This window comes from Notothenia rossii (genome assembly GCF_949606895.1).
Source record: "Notothenia rossii genome assembly, chromosome: 5".
NCBI classification, from domain to species: domain Eukaryota; kingdom Metazoa; phylum Chordata; class Actinopteri; order Perciformes; family Nototheniidae; genus Notothenia; species Notothenia rossii.
This window is the reverse complement of record NC_136903.1, coordinates 5200434-5213807: the sequence shown is the minus strand read 5'-3', so window position 1 is coordinate 5213807 and position 13374 is coordinate 5200434. Positions and strand designations below refer to the sequence as shown.

The 13374-nt window shown below is 39.0% G+C and overlaps 2 protein-coding genes and 1 long non-coding RNA gene across 4 annotated transcripts in view; 2 read left to right on the top strand and 1 right to left on the bottom strand.

Moving 5' to 3' along the window:
* LOC307038433 (E3 ubiquitin-protein ligase TRIM21-like) overlaps positions 1–13374 on the top strand; it is a 76862-nt gene that overhangs the window by 20692 nt on the left and 42796 nt on the right. The window lies entirely within an intron of this gene.
* On the bottom strand, positions 5932–9265 carry LOC307038435 (E3 ubiquitin-protein ligase TRIM21-like). The gene is made up of 2 exons (XM_079679826.1): positions 9106–9265; positions 5932–8277 (listed from the first exon to the last, which is right to left on the bottom strand). Exon 2 carries the CDS (start codon positions 8269–8271, stop codon positions 6586–6588), a length of 1686 nt encoding a protein of 561 aa, XP_079535952.1. The 5' UTR covers positions 8272–8277; positions 9106–9265; the 3' UTR covers positions 5932–6585.
* Positions 11008–13007, top strand: LOC307038473. The gene is made up of 3 exons (XR_013808001.1): positions 11008–11148; positions 12091–12220; positions 12317–13007. It is a non-coding gene; the product is annotated as an uncharacterized lncRNA (long non-coding RNA).

Here is a 13374-nt window from a genome sequence, read left to right as displayed (position 1 = left end):
GGCAGATCTGTAATATGTAATGCAGCCGAACCGTGTATTACAATGCCGTTATGTGATGACTTTCAAAGAGAAAAGCAAGAACACTCGGAATTAAGTATTATTAAAAAAAATGTAAGTGTTTTTCCGATTTCATATCATATAAACACCAAATCCCAAAATGCATTGCGGCTAAAACATCCAAACAGTGAGCTTAAACCAGGGGTGTCAAAGTCAAATGCATCAGAGGGCCAAAAAAACAAATTTGCTACAAGCCGAGGGCCGGACTGGTTCAATTTTTATTAAAACATATTAAAATGATTGCACATAACCTATTGAACCAAGACCTAACACAGTGCATCGTATATTATTTAATGATTAAATGAATGAAGCAATATTTTCTTATGGCTCTGTCATTTATTTAAAGGGAAAACATTTTCAACAGGCAAACAGCAAAAAAGTTAATGTCCTTCAAAAATAAAATATGCTCCTTAATATCGAGATCAATGCATAAATGAAATTGCATGCATTATAAACTGAAAATGCAATATTGTGCTGCTCCCATGCTTTCAAATAGTAAAATGAGAAAATAAAAAAATAAAAATAAAATCAGTTGTATTCTTTCTCATGGCTCTTATCTGCAATCCATTAACTGAAAAATAAATATAAATAAATAAAATACAAAAATCTATGGCACACAGACAAAACAATACTTCTTTCAAAGAAAAATCATGTCTTGTAGAAACAAAAAATAAAAATAAATAAAAATGTAACTGAATTAAAAACTAAAAATAAGTTAATGCTCTGTGATGCTCACTTGTCTGAGGCTGAGCCTGATACTTGGTGGTGTCCCATCTTTTGTACAAGTTCATCAATGTTCGGGGTCAGGCTCTGAGCTGAGGAAATCCTCAGGATTGACTCAAGGTGTGTATCAGTAAGACGGCTCCTGTGTGATGTTTTGTTTAGCTTCATCAAAGAGAACATTTGTTCACACAGGTATGTGCTGCCAAACATAGAGAGCGTCTGAGCAGCTTGGATGCGCAGCTGAGGCAATGTGTCGGGGATGAAACGTGCAAACTCAGCAGCACCCACTCTCTCATATTTTTCCCTCAGTGTGTCATTGCACTGGAGCTCAATCAACTCCATTTGCAGGTTTGTTGGTGCGCTTTCCACGTCAACTCCAAAAAGATTGGCGAGCAGTTCAAACCTGCTTTTTTGAGCTTCAAAGTCAGCAAATCGGCGTCGGAAGTCGGCGGCAAGTATGTTGAGTTTATCAGCAAACTGTGCACTCGGGAACACAGCGGTAGAGAGCTTCTCTTTCATTGTCTGGCAGCTGGGAAAGTGGCTCAAGTTTTCTTTCCGCATCTGTGTCTCCCACAGGATCAGCTTGGTTTTAAACGCCTTCACTGTACTGTACATATCAGAGATGACACGCCCCCGTCCCTGCAGCTGCAGGTTCATCGCATTCAGATGGCTTGTGATGTCGCACAGAAACGCCATTTCACACATAAATGTTTCATCTCGGAGCTCTGTTGTGTCTTTCCCTTTGCTTTCCATGAACAGACAGATCTCCTCATGCAGCTCGAAACATCTTTGCAGCACTTTTCCTTGGCTTAGCCATCGCACAGCCGTGTGATAGGGCAAGTCACCATACTCTGTATCTAACTCGCCCAGAAATGCCTTGAACTGGCGGTGATTTAAACCTTTGGCCCTAATGAAGTTAACTGCACGCGTTATGATGCTCATTACATGATCCATTTTCAAGGCTTTGCCACATAACGACTCCTGGTGTATTACGCAGTGATAAGCTGTCAGCTCACCTGTGACGTTTTCGTCCCGCATCCTCTCACGTATTCTTGCCACCAATCCACTCCTATGTCCACACATCGCGGGTGCTCCGTCTGTTGTCAATCCCACGAGTTTTCCCCAAGGCAGCCCCATCTCATTTACACATCTGGATACCTCTTCATACAGATCTTGTCCTGTAGTTGTGCCATGCATAGGACGTAATGCCAAAAACTCTTCTGTTATGCCCAGGCTGGAGTCAACTCCACGAATGAAAATTGACAGCTGGGCAATGTCACTTGTGTCGGTGCTCTCATCCGCAGCAAGTGAATATGCGATGAAATATTTTCCCTTTTCCACAAGCTGTTCTTTTAGATTGGTGGAAAGCTGGTCTACACGTTCAGCAACGGTGTTTCTGCTCAGGCTCACGTTTGAAAATAGCTGCCTTTTGTCTGGGCACACCGTGTCACAAACTTTAAGCATACAGTTTTTGATAAACTCTCCCTCTGTAAAGGGCCGGGCTGATTTTGCAACTTCTTCTGCCACAATAAAACTAGCCTTGACAGCAGCCTCGCTTTGTGATTTGGCTTTTGTGAACAGAGCCTGCCGGGACTTAAGACCTCGTTTTAATTCTTCCACCTTCTGTAGCCTTTGTTCCATGTCCATATTCTTGTCTTTGTCTTTGTGTTTCTTAGACGTTTCATGGTGCCTTCTTAGATTATATTCTTTCATTACGGCCACACTTTCTCCACACAGAAGACACACAGCTTTGCCTTTTACCTCCGTGAACATGTACTCTGCCTCCCACCTGGCTTTAAACCCCTGTTCTCACCGTCCACCTTCCGTTTAGCCATTATTGGGGAGCGGGGTTGCTGAAAGTTGACATCTGCCCTGAATGCTGATGACTAACGAAGCCGAGGCCCACTTGCGGCGCTGCAGTGAGTTCGCGGGCTACCGTTGCATTGTGGGAAATGTAGTCTTGGTGCGTGCAAAACACAAGCAGGCGGCTGTGGCCTGCGGGCCGGTTCTAATACTAATCAAATATCATCCCGGGGGCCAAGATAATTCATTCGCGGGCCGGATCTGGCCCGCGGGCCTTGACTTTGACACCCCTGGTTAAACCATAGCTGAGGATCTTGGGTAATCGCTTGAAATGCCTACTTCTGTTTCCGGTTATTTTTCTTTTGAAATTCAGTTCCTGACGGACGCCAAAAAAGCCAGAGATTATGGAATTAAACAAATAAATAAAAACAAGGATAATTGTGTGTTATTTTGAAAAGAATAACAAATTAGAAGGAAAAAAAGATTTAAAAAAATACAGAGTTCAGTATTCTGAGGCCCTGAGCCCCATTTATTTTCCTCACAGATGACAAAAAAAGTCCGACATTATACGATTTAAAATAAAAACAATAACCGTGGCTTGATATTGAGTAAAAATATATTTTTATGAACCCCACAGCTTCCGGTCTTCCAAGACCCGAACGGACAGAAAGACGTGCTGCAGGCAAAACATACGGGTTGAATTATGCTAGCCATGTCCGGGACAGCAACTTCACTAGCAGTTGAGACAGCAGTTTCTGTCTTTTTTGCCTGCTTCGCCTGTTTCGTCTCCGTTTTCAACGCAGGTTTCAGCATCACATCGGATTGTTCTAATTTATAGTCCAAATTATGTTCACACGATACGGGTTTAACTCAAATTTGGTGGTTTTAAATGAAAGTTAGAAAGTAAAGTTGTGGGAGAACGAGACAACGCAGCCCTCACATGTTCGCCCAACCGGAAGTCTTTAACTATATTTTGATGCTAATACTTTTTACTTTTACTTGAGGAACATTTTGAATGCAGGACTTTTACTGTAACAGAGTATTCCTACACTCTGGTACTTCTACTTTTACTCAAGTACAAGACCTGAGTACTTCTACTTTTACTCAAGAACAAGATCTGAGTACTTCTACTTTTACTCAAGTACAAGACCTGAGTACTTCTGTTTTTACTCAAGTACAAGATCTGAGTACTTCTACTTTTACTCAAGTACAAGACCTGAGTACTTCTGCTTTTACTCAAGTACTAGATCTGAGTACTTCTACTCAAGTACAAGACCTGAGTACTTCTGCTTTTACTCAAGTACTAGATCTGAGTACTTCTACTCAAGTACTAGATCTGAGTACTTCTACTCAAGTACAAGACTTGAGTACTTCTGCTTTTACTCAAGTACAAGATCTGAGTACTTCTGCTTTTACTCAAGCACAAGATCTGAGTACTTCTACTTTTACTCAAGTACTAGATCTGAGTACTTCTACTCAAGTACAAGACCTGAGTACTTCTGCTTTTACTCAAGTACTAGATCTGAGTACTTCTACTTTTACTCAAGTACAAGATCTGAGTACTTCTACTTTTACTCAAGTACTAGATCTGAGTACTTCTACTTTTACTCAAGTACAAAATCTTTGTAAGTCAAGTAGTTTGTCATTCAGCACACAAACAACCTGAAACACTACTTCCAGTATAACTCAATGAACACACATTGAAATATAACATGGCCTTTGACCTCATTCACACAGTACAACTGAGATATTCATAGACAGATATCTGTGTGTTGGGACGAACTATGAGATTGCACATTTGTTCACTGTCTCATAGCATATTTTAGTTTACTCGGTGCAGACAGGTTGTATTGAATCTTGCAGACACTGCCCTTATTTTCATCTCTTATTCCTTGAGCCAACTCCCTATTAGAGAACGTGCTGTTCAAGCATTGTGTCGCTAACAGGTGAAGGTATGTCACCATTGGTTGACCGTTTTGAAAGGTTGGGCTATTTTGATTGCTTACTATGTTATCATTCAAAAATGCCAGATTCAATTTGAATCTAATACAAAAAGTGGTCATATGAATTAGTTACGATTTTTTTTTTTTTTTATAAAGGTTATCAAAATGAGTTTCACTCCCATCTGTACTCTGATTGGTTTGTTCATATATCATCAATAGCCAGATTTATAGATTGATTATTGATGATTGCGTTAAGGATTATAACATCTGTTTCCCTAAAAAACATGTGGAGAATAGATGTTTCTTAAAGGCTGCTGACAGTTTTCTGGATTTATGTAGTGGTACAAACCCATATCAAAACTCCCCTCTGTAAAAACCTTTGACTCTAATAAGTCGACAATAAAACAAGAATGTGATCCTGGTTTTAACCAGTGAACATATTTCTGTGCTGTTTCTGTATGCGTTAGTATATTTAAAGATAACATTTCAGAAAACGTGTACTGTAATAAAAAACAAAGTCATGATGTGAGTGAAACATTTTTAATTGTAATATTATTCACCATCCACCTCTTTAAAAATAATGACATTTCAAATGATAAGCTCCATCTTATAAACAGGGCATTAATAAAATAGACTTTACAATAATATGTCATGCAATTTTGATATAATAAACCCTTTATTTATCTCCCAGTCAGACGGGACGTTTGCAGTCAGTTAGTCTCACCTGTACAGGCAGTGCTGGAGTGTGTTCAAGGTGAAGAATGAGATAATAATCATTAGAAGCAGTCCAACCAGTCAGACCGCTCTCACTGACACAGGCTGCAGCCATCAGACACTTAGATTAGCTTAGTTTAGCATATATACTAGGAAAAGGGGGAAATAGTGAGCCTGGCTTTTCCCCAAAAATTCAAAAATACAAGTGTACTTAATATATCTCTGTACACAAACTGAAATGTAAAAACAATTTGGAAACTTGTTTAGGTCCCAGTCAAGAAATAGCCTGACCCATAATCCCCTGTTAAACGTCTTATTGATGTTTTTACTCCTCTGATTTGGTATGGATTAAACAAACTGGATTCAGAGCTGCTGATAGGTGGATGTTGTTACCTTTGGACAGGCTGGCTTTGTCTTCCTCTGTTTCCAGTCTTTATGCTAAGCTAAGCTAACCAGTTGATGGTCTTATTTCGAACAAACACATACAGCAATCTTAACATCTATGATCAGCTGATCCAAGAGGGTTTTAAATAGTTGATAAAGCTTCAGAAGAACCAAAGCTCTCAGACAAATGTGAATAGTGAAGTAAATGGAAATAGTCAAGTACATTTGTTAAGCTACTTTCCCTGAGTTGAGAACTAGTGAAAACTGTACTTCAGTAAGTACATTTAAAAAAACACAAAAAATAACATTCTTTGTTCCTTTTTTTTAATCCATTGAGGCTTTGTTCAAACTTTACAAGCAGTGTGCAGAGAGGTGGACGAAATACAATTAACATAACACAACAGACAGCTGAGAGGTTACATTTTCATTTCCCTCGTTTGTTAAACCACTGTAGCCTAATGTTTAATGATCAGATATTGTTGATTCTCCAAGTAACTGTCAACACACATGTACCAATATACTATCATTCAATTATCAATCCTGAACCTCCCCCTTTAAAACACACCAGAGAGACCCATCATTTTCCCCTCAATTGAAAATTATAAAAAAAAAGTATATAGAGTATTTTACTCATGAAAAAGGAGTGCATTGCTTCCACTAGTAATGTCTGCTAGTATGAAACACTTTTTGAACACAATTCTGAGACAATAAATACTTTTCTTGTCCCCCTGACGTATAAAGAAGTGGTCAAAGTTTATTTCTGAGTAAATATTTTTCTGATCACTTCAAGTCATGACGGCAGGGAGTGCAATCCGCAGAATAAACTAGAGTACATTAGAACATACTCATCGGTATGTTATGTGTTTTTATGCGTCTCATCAAGGTGAACCATATGTGATCAGATTCTGAAACATTAACAATGTATACAATGTACTTCCCCAGTTGAATACATTTATTACATTTAGTGAGAGTGAATCTTTCTGAAGAAAATCAGATGGTTGTTCTTCTCAGTGTGATTGACAGGAGAGATGATCAGAGGGGCAGAGTTTTTACCACCATCATTAAGATGGGGACTAAAGTATGGGTAGAGTTTCTCTTTGAAGCAGCAGCCAGTGAAGGAGTAAATCAGAGCTGCAGCATCAACATCATAAAAGGAGACCAGACCCTCCTCATAATCCACAAACACCCCCACCTTCTCAGGCTGAGACTTCAGAGAGAGACGGACTGAAGGACCAGCAAAAGCTTTGTACTGATTTTCATTCCTCAACCATATCATCCAGTAACCTTTCTGAGGAGTCAGTGTGATCTGTCCCTTCCTGTTGATCGACTCTCTGACCACTCCTAAATCCCACCCAGTCTTTCCTTTAACCTGAACCTCATAATAAAATCTACCTGAAGAGAAACTCTGCTTTGCTAAGACACAAGCACAAGTATCAAATCTCTCTGGGTTCTTTGGGAGATTCTTTTTCACATCACCATGTGTAACTTGTTTTCCATAATCAGACAGGATGAGATTGGGATGTGCTGTATCAGGATCAAGAGTCACCTCCACCTCAGACTGCTGGACCCTCTTCAGCTCCACCTCAAGCAGCTTCTTCATCTGTTTCCTGAGCGTCTCCTCCAGCTGAGTCACAGCTCTCACCACAGTCCCCTCATATGAAGGTGGACGGACCCTGACTTCTGTCCAGTTCTTGGAGGGTGGAGCAGCGTTCAGGGACGTGAAGCTTTGGAGGAGGTGGAGCTGGTCTTCAGAGCGTGAGAGCTGCTCCACCTCAGAGCTTCTCTTCTTCAGCTCAGAGACTTCCTGTTCCAGCTCTTTGATGAAGCCTTCAGCCTGTTCCTCTGTCTCTCTCTGCTTCTCTTTGATGGTGTCGATGAGCTTGGCCTGGCTTCTCTCAACAGACCCCTTCAGAGCGGTGAAGACCTGAACACCATCTGCTATCTCTCTGTCTGCTCCTTCCTTACTGAGCTCCACTGAGCCATTCATCTCCTGAATCTTCAGTCGTCTCTTCTGGATCATCTGTTGGATTTCAGCCTCTGTCTTCCCCAGCTCAGCCTTCTTTCCTTCATATCCTTCTTTCAGAGGAACTACATCATGTGTCTTGTGGTCTAAAAGAGTGCAGAGCATGCAGACACACAACTGGTCGGTCTGACAGAACAGCTCCAGCAGTTTATCGTGCTTCACACACATCCTGCTTTCCAGGTTGTCCTCAGGGTCGATCAGCTGATGTTTCTTCAGACGTGAAGCTGTAATGTGAGGCTCCAGGTGAGTCTCACAGTAGGAGAACAGACACACCAGGCAGGACTTCAGGGCCTTCAGTCTGGTTCCAGTGCAGATGTCACAGGGAACTTCTCCCGGTTTGACAACGTGTTGCTCTGAGCTGCTGCTGCTGGCTTTCTGTTGAGCTGACTGTCTGAACTGAGCAGCCATCTCAGAGATGAAAGTGTTGACCAGCAGTTCAGGTCTTGGGAAGAAGACCTTATTACAGTTGGGACACTGACTCGGGACATTTCTATCCCAGTGTTCAGAGATGCAGGCTTTACAGAAGTTGTGTCCACATGGTGTGGCGACTGGATCAGTGAACACATCCAGACAGATGGAGCACAGAAACTGATCTTCAGTAAGCAGACAGCTGGCAGCAGACATGTCTCTCTGGGGACAAAACGTGTGAAAAAAACACAACTGTAATTACATATTCTCTATTTGCCAGTTCATAGAGTCCTACTATGAACCCAGAAATGTAAACTACCCCAACATTTTATGCGAGAAATGATATACATAGACTAAAACAACCAAACACATTTAGGTTTTTTGTCTGTGAGAATTAAAATTCAAGTTCAAATGAAATCTGGAAAATCATAGCAGCATTCAGTTTAAACTCTAAGAAACACAATGTGTAAGCTCTAATACTGCTGGGGGATTTCGCCATTGTCGAACAGAGGAGTGAGACCTCCTGCTGAGCATCACTGAAGTTAATACTAATTGTTAAAAAACAGTAAACGTTATCAGCTTCAAAAGGCAGACAGCAGTTACTACAGAAACAGGTTCAAAGCTCAAGGCTACTAACCACAGTGTGTACACATGATATAAGAAATATGTAATTGTCATGCCTTTTTATTAGCAACACTTGTAACACAACACCAGATCCCTTGCTTTGGACAGTCCAGAACAAATCTAATATTTAGATTCTACTTTGTTTAATAGAGTCAATTATAAAGATGTTTTCAAATACAGGAAATATCAAAAATAAGGATAAGCTAATGCTAGCTTTGACTGTATGCTCTCTAACCTAACTTAACCAGAGTTTACATTGTATTGTTGGCTGTTGCTAATGCAAATGTTGAGGTTTTTATCTTAACTGACACATTCATATTGTATAATATTCTTTATATGGTAAAATTGATGTGATACAGTCAGATTCTGATTTGAATCCAACTTTGACTAAATATTTAGTTAGTGATGTCTCTGTAGTGTACTCACCAGTGTTTGCAGAGTCCTGCTGTGTTGTTGATAAAAAGCTGCTGGATTCAGTTGAGTGTTTCTTCAGAGAAACAGAGACTTGTCTCGGCTGCTGCTCTACTATCGCTCAGACAAACTTCAGCTTTCATTTCTGGGAAATGTAAACTCTTCTCTTACAGTGTGGTTCAACCTGTCAGTGGCAGTTTGCCAAGAGGAAGTGGAGGAAGAACTGTTGAGGCTTGTTGTTTAACTTTGTGACGATGCATTTTACAGCTGATCCAAGAGGCTTTTCAAATATATATATCTAGGAATATGTTCTCAATACATAAAGGACATCTCTTTACACATCTGGAGATGTATAGCTATATTTCACAACGCTGTGTTTTGGTCCCTGTTTAAGAGCAGCAACATGTCCTCCTCTCTGAACAGACTGTTTGAAAATGGGTCTTGTAAGAAATATGAGGAGTAAAGGCTTGTGGAGTTATACACTAAACACACAACATCTAAATCCTCTTATTTGATGCGATATTAATCAAAGAGGAAGGTACCCGGGAGGAAGACCCGCCCCCCGTCGAGACCGGCCAATAGGAGAGGACTATACACTATAACATATGATGGACAGGAAAAAACGCTCTCTCTCTACCCCGGCCACGCGATAAACAACAGCAGGCAGCAGCACCCCACGCGAACCGGAGAGCCGCACCTCTCTTTCACATTCCATTTGTATCACCGTATCATTTGTTTAATTACATTCTGTTAACTTTTAAATAAGCTTCCTTGGACTCTTTTCAGCTCATCTTGCTCTCAGGTTTAAATCACCTTTAACAGTCTGTACTTAAGTGCCATTTGTTGCTACTTTGCACCACTACATTTAATGAATACCTTTAGTTACTTTACAGATCTGGATGAATGATAAAGTGTTAAATCAGACTTTAGTTCCACCTGGAGTAAATCCACAAGCTACCCTGCAGTATACAAAGTCATTCAAACTAACAATCATTATAAAACATATCATATATATTATTCTGAAATGGACCAATCTACACAATGACTACTTTTACTGTCGCTACTTTCACTATACTTTGATGCTGATACTTTTCTACTTTTACTTGAGCAACATTTTGAATGCAGGATTTGTATTGAGTATTCCTACACTCTGGTACTTCTACTTTTACACAAGTACAGATCTGAGTACTTCTCCCACCTCTGAGGAAAAGTCTAAGTCGTGGGTGTAAAGCCCGCCCACATTTCCGATATCACCGGGGACACATATTTATAGAAGACATGAAAAAGTTGATTTAGCATGATAGGTGACCTTTATAGGTGTGTTTTTTGTAGCTGCAGCGTCTGGGTTACTCCCAAGACTCCCATATCTGTCTTCCTCTGGTTATTTATCTGAGGTCCAACGCTCAGTCTTTTAGTCTATTTTCTTTTCCCCCTTGATCCTCCATAGCAACAGTCATTATTTTGTTGAGCAGCGGTCTGTTATTGAGTATTAACAACCTCTGACATGTCCAAATTGACCAATCAGAATCGAGTATTCAACTAAACCGTGTAATAAGGGATAATGTGTTCATTATATCAGACCTTTACTCTAGTCCTGTTCTATAATATAAAAATCTATAACTGTCCACATCTTTATCCTAAAGAAACCCCAAACATAATCACACAATATCCTTAAACATATTATTTTTTTGATTTTCCCATCATTGATGTCTCTGTGTTGGTTTAATTTGAACACTAATGACAATTAAATCATGCTTGAATTGACTTACTGTTAGTTGCATTCATAATGGATGCAACTCCATGGGAATACATTGAAATCACAGCCAAATAATGTCACTTTAAATCCTGTATTGATCAACCCCCCTCTCATGTTTTACCCTCATCTAATACACAACTAACTTCACAGTGATCTGAGGAATGGGGTGAACTTCATTCTCTGCGTTTTCTGACCCTCGTTGTGATTCTCGTCCTCTCAGGTTGGGCGTACGCCTTCGACAAGATAAACACGCTGAACCTGAACACACCATACGACTACAACTCCGTCATGCAGTACCACAGGTTACCAAGCATTCATCTTCATTTATAAACTAACATAATGGATATAAGTCAAAGGAACATTTCACCCAAAACAATGAATTGTAGACAGAACTGAGGCTTGAATTGCAGTAAGGAGAGCCCATACAAGTGCAAATATATTTCTACGGACCCAAAAACAGCAAAATATGTTTCAAAAAGGTTTATATTTGAAAAGTAGTCCAGTAGCCTGGACAGGTGAGTAACATTAAGAATTTATATATTTCCGGGTCAATTTGAATTCTGAGAAAAAATAAAAATCTTAGAAATATCTAATTACGAGTAAAAAAATCTAGTCTTGACAAAAAGTCAAATTCTGAGAAAATGTTGAGAAAAAAGTCAAAATCTGCAAAAAAGTTAGAATTCTGAGAAAAAAGTTAAAATCTGAGAAAATAATCTAATTAGGAGGAAAAATGAACATTATGAAAAAAAGTCAAATTTATCAGTAAAAAAAAGATAATTCTGTAAAAAAGTAAGAATTCCGAGAAAAATTGAAATTGTTCTAATTCTGAGAAAAAAATATAATTCTGACAAAAAAGCTGAAAACACTTTGAATAGTCCAACCCATCTCTTCTTTTATTATTTTTCTTAATAAAGCAGCTAAATTAAGTTATTATAGCAACAGAATTAATAAACAGTTGGCAAATAATAATGATAGATAATATTTAAACGCATAACATTGATAAGAGTGAAACCAGGATTAAAATAGGTCACAAGCTCTCAAAGAAATGCAAAATATGAAATGTGCCTTATCGGCGTTTTTCTAAAATGCACAATAAATATGTCGTCATAATAATGAGATAGATCAGATTTGTTTTGGTGATTGAACCGACTCGTTTAGGAACATTTGAGTCTCAATGGTTTCTAAATGTTTAATATATATACAAGCTAATAATAATGACGCCTCTGTGCTCTTAATGTTTCCAGGTATGCCTTCAGTGGGAACAATAAGCCCACCATGGTGCCGATCCCCAACGCCAACGTAGAGTTTGGCACGGCCAATCAGATGAGCAGGAACGACATCAGCAGACTGAACACGGTGTACAAATGTTGAAAGGTAAGAAAACACACGCTGGGTTCCCTTCATTCATCTGTTTTCAGGGCAAAGGAAAGTGTGTTTGTCGCCTTTAACGTGTTTCTTCTGTTCCAACAGGTGGTGAAGAAACCCTGAGGACATGGGGCCATTTTTAAACATCAAACCAGATCTTTATAGCACAGTCTGAGAAAGGGTGTTGATAATAAATCTTCAAACATGTTCGATGAAGTGTAGTTTGTAGTTTGTGCACTTGTTAACACTTTTGTACTTTAGACAATGTTCCTTAATTTAAATTCTACTGCCTAAGATTGAAGAAAGGTGTGAAGAAGAGGTGAAAGGAGATGTGTAAAAGCTGCAGAATCTCTTACGTATAAACTCAAAATCATACTGCTTTTTAGTGTCTGTGTTTCAAACCACTGGAGCTTATTTAGTTTTAAAAAACAAATCCATTAAAAAGCATCATCAATCATTTGTTGATATTGTATTTAATTAAGTGTTAAGTAACTGAAGCTGACAAAATAATCGTTTTCGAGTCAAAAAACATATCGTCTGACTTCATACTGAGTGTTTGTGGTGTTAGCATAATTTGATCTATCTCTTAGTCTTGTTGACTAGAGCTCAAGGAGGACATTACCTCTAATCGAGGAAATAAAAGGTATTTTCTTTATTAAAACCTCAATAATGTGAAGATGATTTTCCACATCTTTCTCGTTGACACTGTTAGCGGATATATGGCTGCATAATCCAAAGAAACGAACACGGTGTTTGAATGTTTAATGTGAATATTGATCAACTGCTTTGAGATTAAGCGTTCACTGCAGGTCGTTGCTTAAAGACGCTCTGCTTTTTAATGAATAAACAATGTTTTGTATAGTAAAGGGTCTTTTCTGCACGCAACTACAGTACACTTTATTTGAAAGGCTAATTAATACATAAAAACATATTCAAGATAAGTAAAATAAAGAATCTATCTTCAGCACAAAACTTGACTGCATGTAAGTAAGTGTAGATGTTTATCCACTAGGGGGCGACACTTCCTCACAGTTCACAGGGAAACACCTGGTAGTAGCACACCTTTACAGAACTGCTTAAATGACACATGTATTTAAGCATCACCACTAAAACTAAATGTGTTTTCCTCAGAATTTAAATGAAAAATCACCATTTATTTTAAT

Bases quoted from the DNA above. Each gene is read 5' to 3' on its own strand.
- LOC307038435 (XM_079679826.1), bottom strand. From the start codon at position 8,271: ATGTCTGCTGCCAGCTGTCTGCTTACTGAAGATCAGTTTCTGTGCTCC.